This window comes from Equus quagga, chromosome 4 (genome assembly GCF_021613505.1).
Source record: "Equus quagga isolate Etosha38 chromosome 4, UCLA_HA_Equagga_1.0, whole genome shotgun sequence".
NCBI lineage: Eukaryota > Metazoa > Chordata > Mammalia > Perissodactyla > Equidae > Equus > Equus quagga.
This window is the reverse complement of record NC_060270.1, coordinates 22,294,153-22,313,948: the sequence shown is the minus strand read 5'-3', so window position 1 is coordinate 22,313,948 and position 19,796 is coordinate 22,294,153. Positions and strand designations below refer to the sequence as shown.

The 19,796-nt window shown below is 36.3% G+C and overlaps 1 protein-coding gene across 4 annotated transcripts in view; it reads left to right on the top strand.

The window, feature by feature from the left end:
• The first annotated feature begins 216 nt into the window (after positions 1 to 216).
• Positions 217 to 19,796, top strand: part of POLQ (DNA polymerase theta) — a 98,672-nt gene continuing 79,092 nt past the window's right edge. For all 4 annotated transcript variants that reach the window (XM_046657851.1, XM_046657849.1, XM_046657852.1 and 1 more), the window contains exons 1-9: positions 217 to 481; positions 962 to 1,147; positions 2,846 to 2,976; positions 4,411 to 4,567; positions 6,477 to 6,585; positions 9,421 to 9,640; positions 11,902 to 12,049; positions 14,164 to 14,310; positions 15,676 to 15,888. In XM_046657851.1, coding sequence (XP_046513807.1) covers positions 301 to 481; positions 962 to 1,147; positions 2,846 to 2,976; positions 4,411 to 4,567; positions 6,477 to 6,585; positions 9,421 to 9,640; positions 11,902 to 12,049; positions 14,164 to 14,310; positions 15,676 to 15,888 — 1,492 coding nt within the window. In that variant the 5' untranslated portion in view covers positions 217 to 300. The remainder of the gene's footprint in view (positions 482 to 961; positions 1,148 to 2,845; positions 2,977 to 4,410; positions 4,568 to 6,476; positions 6,586 to 9,420; positions 9,641 to 11,901; positions 12,050 to 14,163; positions 14,311 to 15,675; positions 15,889 to 19,796) is intronic.

The following is a 19,796-nucleotide window of genomic DNA, read 5'->3' as shown; positions in this document are numbered from 1 at the left end:
TCTTCCCTCTTTTAATCTAGGCCCAACTCTGCTTTTCTCACTCTAACCAACGATTGACGTGAAACGCGGGTAGTCTAAGACGCCCCCGGCGACAGCGAAAGCCGCTCCTTCCCTAGGATTCTATGGTTCTCAGGTTACTCTCCCCATTGAAAACTCTATGGTTCCGGGGCGAGCTAGGAGGCCTGAGTTTGAAAACCGTGGCGGGAAGATGGCGGCTCCACCTGTCACCAGGCCCGGTTTCCCGCGACAGGGTGGACGCTGGGACTGTGGCTTTCCCTGAACTGCCAAGAAGAGTTCGCGATGAATCTTGCACGCTGGAGTGGGAAACGGCGGCGTTCAGCATCAGGCTCCGACTCCTTCTCGGGAAGCGCCGGTGACAGCAGTGACAGCCCCCGGCTGCCCTCGGGGCCGGTGCTGAGCCCACCTCCGGGCCTGGGCCGCAGCTTGAAGGACCGCGGCTGCCCTCCGGCCGGAGCTGCAGGTACTCCCAGGCACTCTGGGCGGCGGCGGGCGAGGTGGGCAGCTCAGCCGGGCCGCACGTCGGGAGGTGTCCTCACCGCGCGGAGTGGCCTGTTCGCGCGGCTTACTCGGCCTCTACTCCCTTTCTCAGTTTGTGATTCGGGCCTGGGGCGGCAGGTCACTTTCTGTTCAGAAAGGATGTGCTTTCAGCCCATACTCAGCGACCGCCTGGTAGTAACATTCAAGTGGTTTCTGGGTCTTTCGACCTTTACAGCAACAGTTTCCTAGTTGGCCAAATTTCATCGCCCGCAGGGGCCTCTCTCCTAGTAGTGCCCAGTGCTCCTTACAGATCCTTGTATGGGATGTGCGTTGTGTCCGGGTGTGCTTTCAAGAGCCTCCTTCCATCACATAGGAATTCCGGACACAGTGGAGGGCTACCTACTGAAGTCAAATGTTAGAACTGAGTTCAACTGTTAATTCCTTTTTTCTTTTTTCCTGAAAGGGGAAGGGGAATGCAAGCAGACAGTTCCTGAGGATCAAATGGACAAGCTGCTCTTGGCAAACTGGGGACTTCCTACAGCGGTTCTGGAGAAATATCACAGTTTTGGTGTAAAAAAGATGTTTGAATGGCAGGCAGAGTGCCTTTTGCTTGGACAAGTCCTGGAAGGAAAGAATTTAGTCTATTCAGGTATTCAAATTTGTGCAAATTAATTTCTCTACTGTTTTAAAGACATGAATGTAAAGGATACTCTATTGAGGTAGTTATGATTTTTTTAAAAGGTGGATGAGGCAGTGCTTTATAACTAGAGAAAGTATTAAAATAATATGTATGTTTAAATTATTCAAATTGCATTACATGGCTGAGAGGAAAAGGCAAGAAAAATAACTTAGAAAGCAAGGCAAACAAGAACTTACTCTGCCAGCCATTCCTCTCAACAAACATATCCCAGAGTGAGTGTGCAATGGGAGATGTAACTGCTCTTCCCTCAGTTGATCTCAGTTGCTTTTCAATGTGTGAACATTATACTTTATAGGTTTATAAATTGATCTGCCTGTACAGGATTGTATACACAAACAATACGTAATATACTTTATGGAAGATTTATGTGGGCTTTCAAGAGCAACTCTGACGTACATACTTTTTAACCTTTTTACTATATTGACTTTAGAAACTACTCGTTTGGTAAGATGCACTTTGTATCCATTTTCTCTGAAATTGTGAGTCATCCAGATTCTTTATTATGGCTGCAAAAAGTAATTAGACAATTAACTTATCAGTAGATATAAGTTCAGGCTAGGGAATCAGACTAGTTGAGTTACACTGGCTCGTAACCTTGCAAGTTACTAGACAGTGCTTAGACCAGTTTTTGACATATAGAAAATACATAGTAAATGCTAACTAGTGGCAGTGGTAGAATGATCTGACCATTTCAATTGCTTAAACCAAAACTTGGGGACCATTCGCAACTCTGGTCACCAGCACACTTCAGTTAGCACCATGTCCAGTTTCTGTTACCTCAGATGTCGTGATTCTGACTACTTCTCCCTGTTTTTAGCTCTTTTACCTAGTTTACTATCATCTTTCTTCCACATCATGCTCCCTATCATCTTAGTTTTTGCAGTAGCTTTATATGTTTATCTTTTCTCTCTGGTGTTGCTCTGCTCCTGCAGCCAAAGTGATCTTTATAAAGTACAAAGCTTTATATGAGCTTGTCATTCCTTTTCATAAAACTCACTACTTATTCTGCATAGCTTTCAAGATAAATTCTAAAACTCCTTACACGGTGGGATTATAAAACTCTTTCATGTGGCACATTTATCGCTCTTCATTCACTCCCCTCCTTGTTTTATATGTCAGGCTTACTAAATTACTGTCATCTGAACATACCGGGCTTTCCTCCAGGCCTTGCCCATGCTATTTTTTTTGCTTAGCATTCCTTTCCTCTTCCCTTCTCACCTTCCTTCTCATAAGTTCTGTTTCCTTTCCGTAAACTTTCTTACAGCTCCTTTCCTTCAACTTCTATTATAGTTCCTATCACAGTGTATGAAAGTTGTTCGTTTTCTTCCTCAAAGCAGAGGTTTTAACCATTCATTACTTAACGGAAAGGATCTTTAGGTACAAGCTAGGTACTCAATACTATTCATCATTTATTGCTGATAAAAAGATTTATTTAATAATTCTCTATATTCACTGTGAGACTATCTAGAGAGCTAGTTTAAAGTCAGGGACATTTAAGAGTGTAAACTTTTCAATCCTAGTTGGGGCCTTAATGGTAGGTTAATCTTAGGCTCTGCAGTTACTGGATATGTTTTAAAACATTTATTAATGCAGTATATCAAATATTACTTCTTTTTGTGATAACCTTGTGGGATAACATGTTTTTAGCTCCTACAAGTGCTGGGAAGACTCTTGTTGCTGAGTTACTTATTTTGAAGCGAGTTTTGGAAATGCGGAAGAAAGCTTTGTTTATTCTGCCCTTTGTCTCTGTGGCTAAAGAGAAGAAATACTATCTCCAGGTAATGTTCTTGTACTGATTTTGAAATTGTGATAAGGCCCATTATTGGCAGCTGTGGCTTTATTCATTTGAAATAGAATTATAAAAGCAAGTGAAAAATAAAGTTTCTTTTATTGCATCCCAATGTAGCTTTAAAAGTTTACCATTTATGAAGGGAAACTTTTTTATTATTGCATAAAGGAGAAAGAGCCATCAAATCAAAAGAGTAATTGGTGAAAGTTGTGTTAAAATTTATAAACTTTTCCTTAGGAAGTAAAGAGAATAGTTCAATTAGCATGTAAGCATGCAAATTAGGAGTGAGCATTTTAACTGAATAGTGGGATAGACTGAAGCATGGCAAAGAGAGTGTTTAAGGAGGCATGTCCCATCCCAACTGAGGGCCATTCGGAACATTTATGGGATGGAGAACAAGATCCATTTGTGCTTAGGTAAAGCTCCAGGCCTGTGATCTGTTCCTCTGTTCTGCAAAAACGAATGATAACATTTTTCATTTGTGTGATACTCACTTTTAAGGCATTTTTACAAATACAATGTTTCATTAAGTAGAATAAATTTATTATTGTGATTTCTGCAGTGAAAAAATGTGCTGTGGAATGGCAAGATTATTGTACTGTGGTTCAAAAATGTGGGTTCTAGCCCCACTTTTGCCACTGACTATGTCTTCAGGCCAGGCACATAATCTGCTGGGCCTCAGTTTTTTCCTTGATAAAATGAGGATGTTAACCCTAGTACTGTGGGTTAATTCAGAAGCGTTTTATTGAATGAACAGCTCTAAAATTCTATGGTTCTACAAATCTTTTTAACAATTATTTCAGAGGCCAAATAGCCAACAAAGCTGATCCTATATGGTAACAACCTATCAACTTAGACCAAAGTAACAAAATGGTGAAAGGATCCTTTTTATTGAGAAGGTATGTTAGTTAAAAGTTGAACTAAAAAAAATTAACATCAAAGTCCCACTGCATTTGACTTTTGAAAACTTTTCATCCATTATATGAAAAGTTAGTGGGATAATGAGAATATTTTCCTCATGAAGTATAAATTTATTTCTTAAAGTGTTACATTAGTGTTAAAGAAAGAGCTAGGTTTTTGCTTATTAGATTAAAAATGTTAGTGCTTAATGTAGTTTTTTTCCAGTTTTCTATAAATAGCTGTTAGAACTGCTTTGATTGTTAAACGCTATCATTAAAATGGCATACTTAATTTTATTTGACTCTATCTTAACAGAAAATCTCTGTACCGAGTTTTGTCAATTCTAAGCTTCTTATTTTTAGTATATGATTCTAAAAAGAACCAGCATGTGCTGGTCAGGAACAACTAACAGTAATCTGATGAATGTCTTTAGATACTTATGTCTGTGTTCTAGGATAGAACCAGTCTACAATTATGAATTTCAAATATTTTCACCTATATTGTTCATTTTTACTCAATTCAGAGTCTGTTTCAGGAAGTAGGAATAAAAGTAGACGGTTATATGGGCAGTACCTCTCCAACAGGGCCTTTCTCTTCCTTGGATATTGCTGTCTGCACAATTGAGAGAGCCAATGGTCTGGTCAATCGCCTCATAGAGGAAAATAAGATGGATCTGTTAGGTAAGAAAATTAGGAAATAAGGAAATACTTTCTATTGTTATTTTTACTGGAATGGAGTGGAGCTGTTGTGATTTCTACATGTCTCATGTTTTTTTCTCTTGTTTCTTATCTACTTCCGGAGGAGAATTGGCATCTGTAATGTTAGGAACTCTGTGTGAAAAAAAAAAAGTTTTTGTGTTCTGCTGCTGTTATTGACTCTTCTTGTATTTTTGCACTTTACAAAACATAGAAGATATCCTTGAGCCCTCAAATCATTTTTCGTTGCTTCTTTCCTGTCTAAACTTTACCAGGAATAGAAGGAAGCATGCTAGGGCTGGATCTACTGTCTCCCTAATTAGTGTATATGTTTATTCATTACCATATTCTAGTGCTATGGTATCTAGATTAGGCCTGTACCCAGAGGCTACCATTTAGCAGGGAAATGTAGGGAGCTACAGAAACTGACACTGTATTTGAACTTGAGACTCTAAGAAGATTTTCTACTTTAATGCTTTTTTTTTTTTTTACCACTTATGAAAGCCCACTATGTAGAGGTATCAACAGGAAGAAAATAGTTGTAGCAGCAACAGAAGCATCAAGAGGATCAGTTCGCTCCTCATTAACATCCTGGTGAACTTAAATAGTAAAATTGGGGTAGGGTGGGGTAGGGGTGGAGAGTGAAATCAAAGATTAATAAGACATGAGCTCTGCTCTATAAAGCTTGGAAAGAGAAATCACATTCATCAATTTCTATCAGAATTGTCTTATTGTGACCCTATTGGACTTTAAATATCTTGGGTATTGCAATAGAATCTTATCAAGTGTTATATCCAATATACCTAGTACAGTGCCTGGCACACTAAGTAGAAAAAATGTTTTATGAATGAATAAATGTGGAGATAACTCATCATACAGTATGATTTGGAGCTAGCTTACTGTTGAGGAAAAGGAGCATCATATGTCGTTAGGAAATAGTCTGAAAATTTGTGGAAGGGACGCCAAGTACATGTGGAAACTATGATATTATGAAAAGTTTAACTAAAGAAGGCTTTGGTTGACACTAAATTTTCAGTAATTCTTGAGCATTATTCCAAGTGCATAGACTGGTTTGATTCTCCAAGTAGTGGAAAAGGAGATTATGATCATATTTATCCTTGTAGTAGGGTGACTCACTTAGCTTACCATAATTAAACCAAAACATCCCTTAAAAACATTTCTTTCTTCTTGATCTGATTCTGTTTTTCTAAGCAACTTTCTAACATCAGTAAGCTTGCCCTGGCCGTTTTCCCCATAGAAAAGTTAATACACTGAATGACTATCATAGATGTCTTTGATACCTCATTTTGTACATATATTTCTACAACGTTGCCCATTAAGAAGTGTCCAAGTAGCAAGAGGCAGTTTTCGCGGAGTTCACCCAGAGTTAGTGAATCACTGGTTTTTAGATCTGTAATACATTGTAGTAGGACCTCTTTGATACCTGAAATATCTTGGAAAAGAATTGTCCATTAAATGGAACTTGAGTTTTGTTTTATGGTTAGAAATTTGCATCATCTGCAATGTATTATAATGACAGCTATTTACTGTATAAGATATAAGATATTAAGTGTTTTAAAATTCTTCTTGAGGGGGCTAACCTGGTAGTATAGTGGTTAAGTTGGCATGCTTTGCTTCAGTGGCCCAGGGGTTGCAGGTTTGGATCCTGGACGCAGACCTGTACACTGCTCAAGCCATGCTGTGGCGGTGTCCCACATTCAAAATAGAGGAAGACAGGCACAGAGGTTACCTCAGTGACAGTCTTCCTCAAGCAAAAAGAGGAAAATTGGCAATGAATATTAGCTCAGGGCCAATCTTCCTCACCAAAAAAACCCAAAAAACCTCTTGGAATTGTGAAATTCTGTAAAACCTAGTATCTGGAAAATCTCCTTAGGAATGGTGGTTGTGGATGAATTGCATATGCTGGGAGACTCTCATCGAGGGTATCTGCTGGAACTTTTGCTGACCAAAATTTGCTATATTACTCAGAAATCAGCATCTCGGTAAGTACCTGAGACATATATTTATATGTAAATAACTTTATATATTTATATATATGCACATATATTTAAATAACTGAGTTCCTGAAATTTCAAACAATGTTGAGAAAGTGTCTGCGAAAGTGCATAATAATTGTGAGTCCAATAAATTAAAGGAGAAGAAGAAGAAGAAGAAAAAAGGAGAATAGTACTTATTTAGAACAAACTCATGTACAGCAGTTCATTTTTGTTCCAAAAGAAGTATTTCAGGCTGAAATTGATTTTAGGTTATTTTGTAAACATTCTTAAGTTTCTGACTGCTCACCACTTTGTGATAGGATTTTAAAAGTCTAGTTTTTGTATTTGTCAGTTATACACACATTTAAGTAGTTAAGATTAATTTTGAAAAATATCATTTCCTAATTCCTCACTCCCAGAGGCAGCTACTTTCAGCTCTTACAGCTTTTTAAAATATTTATTTACAGTGGTATCTCTAAATGCAGTGACTTGAGTTTTTAGTTTTACACATTATATATTGACTTCTTACTATGGAAGATGAATATCTAGCTCTTTTTTATATTCTTTACTCACCCCAGCAATCTCCTCCCCGAACTCCTACAGTGTCTTTTTATCCTCTCATCATCTTCCTATTCCTCAAATATAGTTATGTCATAATTTTACTTAGATCAGTATTCAGTGTTACACTATTATGACTGTATAAATGCCATTGTCAATTGAGCCATGTAGTGTATTATGGTTACTTTTACTTTCTAAATAACTTTTTGTTTTCAGTGAAATTAATAAATGTCTTTTTTGTTTGATGGCTTGCTTTTCTTGGTTTAGTTATCACTGATTTCTCCCTAGCCTCTTCCCCATTTATGTAAATCTCCACCCAAAATGTTTCAAAACATTTGCTATTCTACCAAATTCACTTCTTGAGGAAGTTTCTCCTAAAAGCTTTGGAATTGTTCTAGTCTGGGTAGGTAATCTATATATGTGCTGCACAGCAGTTATCTTGGGATCTTTCTTTATCATAATCATTTGTTCTCATTGTTGTTTGCTTGAATCAGAGTCCCCTTTTTGGGATCACATGTCTTTCTCTTGATTTACTGCCTATTTTTAGCAGGGATATCTTCCAGGAAGTTCTACTTTATTTCAGTGTACAGGCTATAATGGGTATAAATGTTTTGAAAATTCACATCTGAAAATGCCTTGGAATTATTTTATAGATTATCCAGGTATGAAAGTCAAGATTTTAAATATTTTTGCTTTAGTGTTTTCAAGAGATTACTTCGTTTTCTCATTACTACTGAGAAATCCAATGCCATGCTGATTGTTCATCCTGTGTATAAATTTTTTTATTCTCTCTTGGAGTTTTTAGGAGCTCCTTTTCTTCCTCAGTGATATGAAATTTCACACTGACGTGTCTTGGTGTTGGTCTGTTTTCATTCATTGTGCTGGGTACTCAGTAGACTTTCAATCTGGGAGCTCTTGCCTTTCAGTTAAGGGAGATGTTAATACATCTCTCATGGTATGTGAGAAAACATGCAGATAATCATCTATCAGTAGGGCTATAAAAGATATAATTAATACAATTAGCAAATTTGACCTAATGGATGTATGTAGAACAATTACCAAATAAAAGCAGAAAATGTATTCTTTTCAGTTACATAGGAAACATTTACCAAAAAAAATTACCATATACTGGGCCATAAAGCAACATATTTTAAAGGATTTAAGTCATTTAATATATATATATATATTTTTAAGATTGGCCAATCTTTTTTTTTTTTCTACTTTTTCTCCCCAAATCCCTCCAGTACATAGTTGGATATTTTAGTTATGGGTCCTAGTTGTGGCATGTGGGATGCCACCTCAGCATGGCCTGATGAGCAGTGCCATGTCTGTGCTCAGGATCTGAACCAGCGAAACCCTGGGCCGCCAAAGTGGAGTGCACGAATTTAACCACTCGGCCACGGGGCCGGCCCCTAAAATATATTTTCTGATAATGGTGGAATTAAGCCAGAAATAAGTATAAGAAAAGCATAACTAGAAAATGCCCATGTTTGGAAATTAAATACATTCTGACCAATTTTGGGGTCAAAAAAGTAATCAAAATAGAGATTAGAAGATAGTTTGAACTGAAATATAATAAAAATATCTCCTAACAAAACTTGTGAAATGCAACTGAAGTTATTTTGAAAGTGAAATTGATAATATAAAAATGTATATATCATTAAAGAAGAGAGACTGAAAATTAATGAATTATCCATCTCAAGAACTTAGAAAAAGAATAGTAAAATAATGCCACAGAAAGTAGAAGGAAAGAAATAATAAAGAAAAGAGCAAAAATTAATAAAAGAGGAAAGTCGTTATCCCGAACATTAAAAAAATTCTGCAAATTGATAAGAAAAACACAACCCAGTATATCACTGGGCAAGGAGCTTGAACAAGCATTTATAAGAGGATATCCATATGGTCCATGAACATGAAATGGTGCTTAATCTTATTAGTAGCCAAGGAAATATAAATTACCTCCTCAAAGAGATATTACCACGCATTCTCCAAAATAGCTAACATAAAAAAATTGACAATACTAAGTGGTGACGAGGTTGTGGAACAATAAAAACACATGGATTGTGGGGGTGTTACTTTGGTACAGTCTCTTTGGAAAACAGTTGGACATTATCTAATAAAATTGGAGATAATTTGTGACCCAGTAATTTTACTTCTAGCTATATACCCTAAAGAAATGTAAGCATGTACATACCAAAGGACATAACCAAGAGTATTGTTAGCAGCAATATTTGTAATTAACGCTATGTATCTTTTAACATCATTTTAATTTGTTTTTCACAGCCAGGCACATTTATCCAGTCCTCTGTCTGATGCCGTGCAGATCGTTGGCATGAGTGCTACTCTTCCTAATTTGGAGCTTGTGGCTTCCTGGTTGAATGCTGAACTCTACCACACCAACTTTCGTCCTGTACCACTGTTGGAGTCAGTAAAAATTGGAAATTCCATATATGACTCTTCAATGAAGCTTGTGAGGGAATTTCGACCCACGCTGCAAGTGAAGGTAAGTCAGTATTTTTACATCACTACCACCAATACTTTGTATGTGATTTCATTTTCTAGCAACTTGTTAACAGTTTTTGAATTATGTTATGGATTAAATTAGGGATTGCAAAGTAGATAAATAGGCCTTACATACCCATTAGAAGGATTATTAATATTAAGCTCATAACTTTCATCTTAAAGAATTGGTGATGATGGTGAGAGAGGAAATACAGTTGTGCCTTTAATTTAAATGATTATCATTTCCTATAAGTAATAAAAATGACTAATTTTGTAGATTTTTCTTTTTAACTGGGAAACGATTTTTCTTATGGCTTAGTTTACATTAAACATTAATGTGGGAAAATTAACCTTTTGTTAAATGGTAGGTATAATATTTAATAGAGTAGAAAAGACATTATTTTGGAGTCACACAGACCTACCTCTGATACTTAATAGAGATACTTGATATGACTGTGTTATCGGTTGAATCATAAAACCTCTCTGAATGTAGTATCTTCATCTATAAAATGAGATGTAACATTTATCTTTAATATTGTAAGAAGGAAATATGATTTTTAAAAATTGTCTAGCATCTGGAAAGTGCTTGATAAATTCCCTTCCTCACCCTAAATACATTTAAAAAGTTTTAGTTCACAGTATTTTTCTGAGCCTGGTTCTTTAATCCTAAGGTTAAAGAACTAGCTCATCATCTGTGGAGTGAGGCATCTATTTTTATGCAGAGCTGTGCCTCTGAGTACTGAAATAGCTAGGGTAAGTTTAGAGCTGGGAATAAGTCTAAATTTATGTGTTCCAGTACCCTCATAGTTATGCATTTGTAGCCTCTGTATGCCTGGGATGGAATCTTATTCAGTTGCTTTGCTCTGTACCGCAAATTTCACCTGACTATGCCTTGGTTACCTCAATAAATATATATGTAAACACATTCATTTACTCTCCTGTTAATCTTTTTCTTCTCTTACCATATCTATGCCTCCATCCTATTTGAATCACTTTCAACTCTTACCTGGATTATTGAATAGCCTCATAATTGATCTCTCTTTCCCAACCTTGTCCCCTACAGTCTATGCTTAAATCAGGAGGTAGTGATCTATTCAAAATGAACATCAGGTTATGTAACCATTCTACTTAAAAACTTGTGATGGTTCCCTGTTTCATTTAGAATGAGAGCCAAGGTCTCTGTAGTAGCCTACAGGGCCCTGCATGGTCTGCACCTGTTCCCCTAATGCTCTCAACCTCACCTGCTATACTCCTTCTCCCTCCCTCCACAGCCTTTTTGCTGTTCCATGATATGCCAAGAATCTCCTATCTCAAATTTTCTTTGTCTGGAATGCTGTTCCCCTCAGGCATCAGTATGGTTTACTCTTTTCATCTTTGGACCTTTACTCAAATGTCACTTTCTCAGACCTTCTCTGGCCACCTTATCTAAATTTCAATGTCCTCCTCTTCCTGGTCCCTATTTTCCCTGTATTATTTTTCTCCTAAGCACTTTTCAAAATCAAACATGCTGTGTTTTACTTATCTTGTTTTCATTATTATCTATGTCTTCCTATTGGAGCAGAAATACCCTGAAGCCAGAGCTTTTTTTCTGCTTTGTTCTCCATCCCCAGTGCCTAGAACAGTATCTGGCACATAGTAAATACTTGTTTAATGAGTGAATGGATGGATGAATTAATTAACCCAGTTTTGATAACTTCTGGTTTTTAGAACTCTCTGGGCCACCACTGGGCATTCAGGCATGCTCTTTGTTCTGCTTGAAATGTTTCCTCTGTCTCCCAGTTACCGTTCATTGAGATGATGCCTCCCCTCCTTCATATCTCAGCTAAATCATCGTTTTCTCAGGGAAACCTTTCTTTCAGATATTTCTGTCAAATATGAGGCCTCAAAACATCATAAAACTCTCTTTTATAGTACGTCTTATGATTGTATTTTACATTTATTTGTTTAGCACTTTGTTTCCCCGGTGAGACCTAAAACCCTTGAAGATAGGACTTTGACTTTCTTTCGCTCACCATTATATCCCCATCCCCTGAGGATTGGAAGTCATTAAATATTAGTCGAGTGAATAGAAATACTTTCTTCTCGCCTTACATCATAATGAAGTTTATTTCTTCTTTCCTTTTGTTACTGACTTTGTAACAGATTTCTATTATGACTTTGAGTAGAAATAAACCTTCCCTCTGAAGCAAAATGAGTGACTTTAAACTGATGTGAAAATGTTTTGAAAAATCACTGCAGTGGCTATTTTGCTTTCTTTTTTAGGGAGATGAGGACCATATTGTTAGTTTATGTTATGAGACCGTTCGTGATAACCATTCAGTATTACTTTTCTGTCCATCAAAGAAATGGTGTGAAAAGCTGGCAGATACCATTGCCCGTGAGTTTTACAATCTACACCATCAAGCTGAGGGTAAGTTACTGATGGACATGAAAGCCTCCATACTTAGTACATTTGCTTGAAAGTAATATTAATAATTATATTAGCAAAGCATGGCTGTCTTTCATTGTTGCCATCACCTGCCCACTCAACACTCCTTTACAAAACTTTTTTACATTACAAAACATTACAAAATGTTTTTGTGCTTTTATGATTCCTCCTCTCCTTATCCTCCCTGTAGACAACGTATACACACACTCAGGCTAATCTTCAGTTTGTTATGATACTGGATTTGTACAGGTATATACTGAGGTTCTTCATCTGGGATTCATGGGCTTTGCGAGGGTGATCTTTGAAGCCCCTAAATTGTATATAAAACTTCACATAAACACATTTTTCTGGGGAAAGCAGCCATATCTTTCTTTGTATTTCCAAACTCTAAAAAGAATCACATATATACGTACATACATATATATATATACACACATATATGTTTATATATACACGTGAATATTAAAATAGCTTTATTGAGGTATAATTTATATACAGTAAAATATACCCATTTGAAGTGTGAAACTTAATGAATTTTAACAAATATATATACCTGTTTAACTCCTACTGTAATCAACATATAGAACATTTCTATCACCCCAAAATGTTCTCTTTTCCTCTTTTGCTGTCAATCTCCCTCCTCTGTCCTCAGCCCCAGGAAACCACTGATCTGCTGTCTGTCACTCTAGACTAGTTGTACCTTTTCCAAGAATTTCATATAAATGAAGTCATGTAGTATGTATGTGTCTTATATGTCTGGTTTCTTTCACTCAGCATGATATTTTTAAGATTCAAGTTGTTACATTTATCAATTTGTCCCTTTTTTATTGCTGAATAGTGATCTAGTGTATGGCTATAATCATTAGTTTATTTTTTTACTGATTCTAGGATGTGCACTGTTCCCTCACCACTTTTACTAGGCTGTGGTCCCTTGGGGTCCAAGATAAGTGTAGGGAAGACAGAGACCAGTTCTGGTCACAGAATATTAGGATATTTATGACTTTATTATGCCAATGGCATCATGAGAAGGCTCTGCTCCAATATTATAATATCTCTTCTAGTTCCTTCTTACTTGATATTTTCTGTACTATGCCAACTTATATTCCTTATGTTAGACCATGATAACTTATATTCCTTAATAACTAGAAACATTACTATTATTTTCTTTGCTTGTGGTTCTGTTATTTTGATTTATAGCAGTGGTTCTCAAATCCTAGTGCTTGGACCTGGAGCCTGGACAATGATGAAATTTTCATGAGAAAAGTAAAGGCAAGGCAGCACATTTTTCATAAAGCTGAAGTTTAAATTCTGAAATTACCCCTACTAATTTTTTATGTTAAAATGACTCTTCTTTTTAAATAAAGATATTCATTAATGATAATTTAAAACAATTTTTAATTGTCCTTAGCATAATAAAACATTGGCAACCCTTTGTGGGTCATCAAAATTTTAAGAAAAGTTTACCTAAAAAATTAAAAAGTATGAGATACATTAAAATATATTTTATGAGACATTTTACTAATTCAGAAACCCAAAATTCTGGGAAATTCTTTAAGAAAACATAGTTCCTGCATCTAAGAAAGTTAAGTCTTATTGGGGGAGAAGTTTACACAGAGAGGTAAAAACAGAAGGTAAAGTGTGATTAATTACCACATTGCTACGAAAGAGGCTAAAAAAATTGTTGTATAGAACTAGTCTCCTAGATGGTTAGTGGGGCACACTCTGAGCAGGGATTTTGATTTTTGGGCTGTGAGTGGTAGTCAGTATCTGTAATCCTCACCTTCCTTCAGCTGGTTCCTTTGATCCCCTCCTGTGGGTTTGATCTCACTCTAGTATAGTGTTTCCTAAACTTTGGTAAACATTAGAATTGCCTGGGGAGATTTTAAAATTTCTAATGTCCAGGTTGCACCCTATTACATCGCAATGTCTGGGGGTGAGAGCCAGGTATCAGTATTTTTAAAAGCTGTGCAGGTGATTATTATATGTAGTAGTTTTGGAATCATTGCCCTAGTTTTCAGCTCTTTCATGGCTTAGGCAGATGGCACTTAAAGACATCCAGCCAGAAGTGAACAGTGTTGATAATTTTTTTGTGGCAGGATTGGTAAGATCGTCTGAACTTCCACCAGTGATATTGGAACAAAAGGGCCTCCTAGAAGTGATGGATCAGTTAAAACGTTCACCTTCAGGACTGGACACTGTATTACAAAAAACTGTACCATGGGGAGTAGCATTTCATCATGCAGGTATCCATATTTATAATCTCTTATTAAGAAGCCCCCCCAAAAATCCTCATAATTTTTTCATTTTTATATTTGCGTGCATTTGATTTCTTGTTAACCACACTTAATACTCTTAGATTTCATTTTAAGGAATTGTGTGAATGAGATTAAACAAGCGTAAAATGACCGTGTTTAGATTTACTTATCTGTATAGTATATAAATACTAGATATATGCTTTTTTGTACAATTGTGGAAGCAAATTCTAAAATTGTTACCTTTTTATACTTTGTTTCCTTAAAATCTAGGTTAGGGTGGTACTTGCTTCCCTAATTTTATGCCACTCTGAGTGTCTCATTTTATCTCAAGGAGTATTGAAATATTCTCACGAATATATCAAAATCAAATTAATTTTAGAACATGTCATATTGTATTTTGAGAGAGCTAGGAATATTTAAAAATTAAATAGGTTGTCAAAATTGCAACAATTACGACAGTCACTGAATTAAATAACTTCTTTCAGGGAGTGGTCTGTTCATGATCATATGTGCTTAAGGATATGATTAAGAATATATAGTTTCTAAGATTAGGAATTTAACCTTTTCAATTTATATAAAATTTCTATCATGCTATATGTAAATAAATTTTTAAATGTATATATATATATATATGTATGTATATACATACACACACATACAAAAGAATATTTTCATTGTATATAACTTATGCATACTAATAAAATGAATACCTGTGGATCTGCCAATTAACTTACAAACTAGAGCCCTAATCTTTTTTATTTTTTTAAATAAAATAAAAAAGAAGCCAGATAAGTATATATCCTATAGGCTGTTTTTCATTTACTCATGTATTTATTCTTCAGACATTTATTTATGTCAAAACTATGCATGACCACAGTGTTGGATAGGTCCTGAAGATACTGTGATGAATAAGGCATGTCTCCACTCTCAAGGAGTTCAGTCTAGAACAGGGCTCAACAAACCACAGTCTGCTGGTCAAATCCAGCCCACCATTTTTTTTAAAAATAAAGTTTTATTGGAGCACAGTCGTGCCCATTTGTTCGTGGCTGGTTTCATGTGACAATGGTAGGGCTGAGTAGTTGCAACAGAGACCATCTGTCCTACAAAGCCTAAAATATTTACAGAAAAAGTTTGCCAACCCCTGGTTTGGAAGACATAGAAATGTGCTGGGGGTGGCAGATTATACTCTTAAATAAATAGACTGTGACAACTTCTTGTTTATAGTCATAACAGTATCTTGAAAAAAATCTTTGGAGTCTTGTAGCAGATTCTCAGATCCATTTGTAAGTGATCGAGCACAAAATTTTCATTATATGTCAATAAATATGTGTTATTGTAACTTTGTTTTTTTAGGTCTTACCTTTGAGGAGAGGGATATCATTGAAGGAGCCTTTCGTCAAAGTCAGATTCGGGTCTTGGCAGCAACTTCTACTCTTTCATCTGGGGTGAATTTACCTGCACGTCGTGTAATTATTCGGACTCCTATTTTCAGTGGTCGACCTCTAGATATTCTTACTTATAAGCAGATGGTTGGTCGTGCTGGCAGGAAAGGAGTAGACACAGTTGGTAAGTGAGTTTGAATTTAATTGTAGAAGCATTGCTTAAGGACAGTGTCAGTCTATTTGAAATTTGACTAGTGCCTGGCAACCATTTTTCATCATGCTATATTTCTTTGTTATCCTAAGCACTAATGTCATCATTTTGGATTTACTTAATATTTATAATGAGTATAAAAGTTATAATGTTCATTTGTGGTCAACCATTAATTTTCTCAAAAGAGAATTAAGATTTTCTTTTGAATTATGTGCAATGAACTGATTCAGTAATGTTAATCAAGATGACTTATTACATTTAGCTGGAAGATAATTTTTAATTTCCAATATAGTCTACTATTTAGCAGACAAAAGGAGTAATTTTCATGAGTATTAGTTCTCTCTAAGAGACAGTTCAAATAGGGATCTTGAGAACTGGGAATCACTCTCAGACTTTGGGAATAGGAGCTTCACATACCATCTTTTTCTCTCTAAATTGGTGCTGGCTCTGAAAACACCTTTTCAGTTTCTTATCTTGTACAGCAAGTAATGATAATATTACCAGCAATCCAAACAAAAGTTTTGTCTTAAGCAATGAAGAGGAGGCTTGTTTGAATTAAATATCAAGTTAGCAGCAAATGTTATTTATAACCTGCTACATTCTTCTGGGTGTGACTACGTTGTTATGAGTCTTCTACATTAAAGAACCTTGGGAGGAACGTTCTCTGTCACTCATCTTTCTTCTCTAGGATGTGGTTTATGGACTCCAATATTATACTGTATATCAAATAAACGGGCAAATAGTTCTGTGACTACTGAAGAGAAATTAGGATATCCAGGATAAAAGGCAAAGTATTAATGGGAAAATAGGTGGAATATTCTGGGCACCAAAAGCTGGGTAGTATACTGAGGAAGTGACTTTTAGAATAACTGACTTGTCACGTGAAGTCCCCAAATATAGTCAATCCTTGTTATGTGGATTTCATATTTGTGAATTTGTCCACTTACTAAAATTTATTCCTGACCCCCAAATCAGTACTTGTGGGGCTTTCGTGGACATGTGCAGGACAATGAAAAATTTGAGTCTCTGCCACATTTTTCACATTTTTTTGCGTTTTCTTGGTGATTTAACTGTTTAAAATGACCCCCAGGCATAGTGCTGAGGTGCTGTCTAGTGTTCCTAAGTGTAAGAAGGCTGTGATGTGCCCTACAGAGAAAACAAGCATGTTAGATAAACTTGGTTCAGCCGTAAGATAGAGTACTGTTGGCTGTGAGTTCAATGTTAATAAATCGACAATATATGTTAAATAAGGTGTCTTTAAACAGAAACACATATAAAACAAGATTTTGTTTTGATTGATTAATGAAAATGTTGTGTCTAGAGGCTTCAGGGAAGCTACCCCTGTATTTTCCCTGGGAGCACTGGTTCAGTATTCCCTAATTCAGCATTGGCAGTGACTTATGGAACGTAACTACCACCAATAACAAGAATCGACTAATTTATTGAGGACTAGATTAGTTAGAATGTAAATTCACTGCTGTAACAAAAGCTAAGATAATAGGTGCTTAAACAAGGTAGAAGTTAATTTCTTCTCATATAACAGTAGAATTGTAAGTAATCTGGGCTGATCTAGTGACTCCAGTGTCAGGGACCTAGTCTCCTAGTTTATTTTTCCATGTTCAACAATTTAGTTTTCCCATGGTATAAGATGGCAACTCCAGTCTCTGTTATCACATCTGCATTTCAGCCATCAGAAAGGGGAGATGAGGCAGTAAAGGACACGTCCTGCCCTTTAAGGGCACTTCCCGGAAACTGCATGTAGTATTTCTTCTCACATACAATTGGCCAGAACTTAGTCACATGGTTACATCCCCCAACTGCAAGAGAGGCTGGGGAATATAATCTTTAGCTAAGTGGCCATGTGCCCAGCTAGCACTTAGGGGTTTTATTAAAGGAGGAATGAGAGAATAGCCATTAAGTCTCAGCCTTGGCCATAAATGACTCTTCTATCTATAATCTCTGAAGAGCTATTGATCTGCCCCCCTTTTAAGCCCTAAAAATTTTGGTGTTAAAAAAAAACCTACCAACTCATTGGATTTCTCCTATAGGTATTGAAGAAGTTTATCCTGCTTCTGTTTTTTACTTTACCTACAAAATATGCAGATTACATGTATATGTTTAAAGAGTGAGGGGAACAGACTAAACATGCCCTTCCCATTTCTCTCTGCCTCCCTCTGCGCTTCCCCCAGCTCTGATTTCTTAGACTCACAGCTTTGGAGAGTGGAGTGTAAGTTTATTTTACACAGATACTCTTCTTTCAGGTCCAAAGGATCTTTAAGATCAGGTAGAAGATGAGGTTTTATTTGCCTTTCTACATTCTTAGCTGTGCTTATCTTTCTCATGGGGAAGAGTAATTGGAAGGTTGGTGCCCTGGCTAATTATCAAGCCTTAAGTCAGATAACAGTCCAACAAAACTAAAATATACCACAATAACTTTGTTTCTGAGATCCTGGAAGCTTCTGAGATTTTGGCTTTGTATAAGCTCCATTTCAGGATGGCATATGGTTTGCTCAGAACTTCCAGCAAGTGGGGAATGTGCAAACATAGTGTTTTACATCAACTACAAAGATGTAAATACTTGTTCATGCTTTTGGACTGTGTAGCATCTTTGCCATTTCTATGCATTTTATAAATAATGATAATGTTTCCTGGACAGTTCATGATGTTTTATTTAGATTACACTTTAATCTTTCTGTGGATTTCCTGGAACCTTCCAGTGTAGGATGATGGTGCTTTGTGCCGAAATAGTGATTTGCAAGTTAAATAGTTAGTAATAAATAATTTGATGCTAATTAACTTCTCTATTGTGGTATAGTTACTACCTCCCCAGACAGGTGCGAGCAGGAACCTGGACATGTATACTGGCATCAATTTGGGCATTTTCATAAATCTTGATCATCCTGAAAAAGAGTTGTCCATTTTCTTGAAGAATCAGCCCAAAGTGGCTTTAACCTTGCTGCTAATGCTAGTTGATCCATCTTCTAGGTAAATTTTTTTGTCTTAAGCTGGGCTATTTTGTAGTCACTATAAGAGCCAGGTGATATATTTTTTTTCACCTGTTTTTTTTTTATGGCCCTATATTTTTGTAATTATATGTTGGATGAATAACCAATGGTCATCAATTTTATAGTCCCTTATATTTGTCCTATTTTGATTCTCAATTTGGCAGTCAGTGTTCGGAAAGCATCATCTGTATCTAGTCTCTGCCTTGGGTGATTAGTATATACCACCACAGTGTCACTTTTATTTTTCTCTAATGCAAATAGCCTTCATTTTGTCTCTTGAGCATCTTATTTACCTGCTTCCTTTCCGCAACTATTGGATTCATTTTTTTTGTTTGTTTTTTAAAATTTTGAAGTCAATTTTTTTTTTAAGATTTTATTTTTTTCCTTTTTCTCCCCAAAGCCCCCCAGTACATAGTTGTATATTCTTCATTGTGGGTCCTTCTAGCTGTGGTACATGGGACGCCGCCTCAGCGTGGCTTGACAAGCAGTGCCATGTCCGTGCCCAGGATTAGAACCAACGAAACACTGGGCTGCCTGCAGCGGAGCGTGCAAACTTAACCACTTGGCCATGGGGCCAGCCCCTGGATTCATTTTTTAATAAAAGATTATGGTTTTCTCTAGTCTTAATTATTATAATAATAGTTTATGTTTGTATAAATTGTATACGTTTTTACTTTATAAGTGCTTGCACATGTTTTTGTTCATTTGATTGTCACAATAACCTAAGCATTTAATTAGTGAATGTTATAATGTAATTTTTAGGTATCTGTAAATATTTTTTTTTTTTTGAGGGCGATTAGCTCTGAGCTAACTACTGCCAATCCTCCTCTTTTTGCTGAGGAAGACTGGCCCTGAGCTAACATCCATGCCCATCTT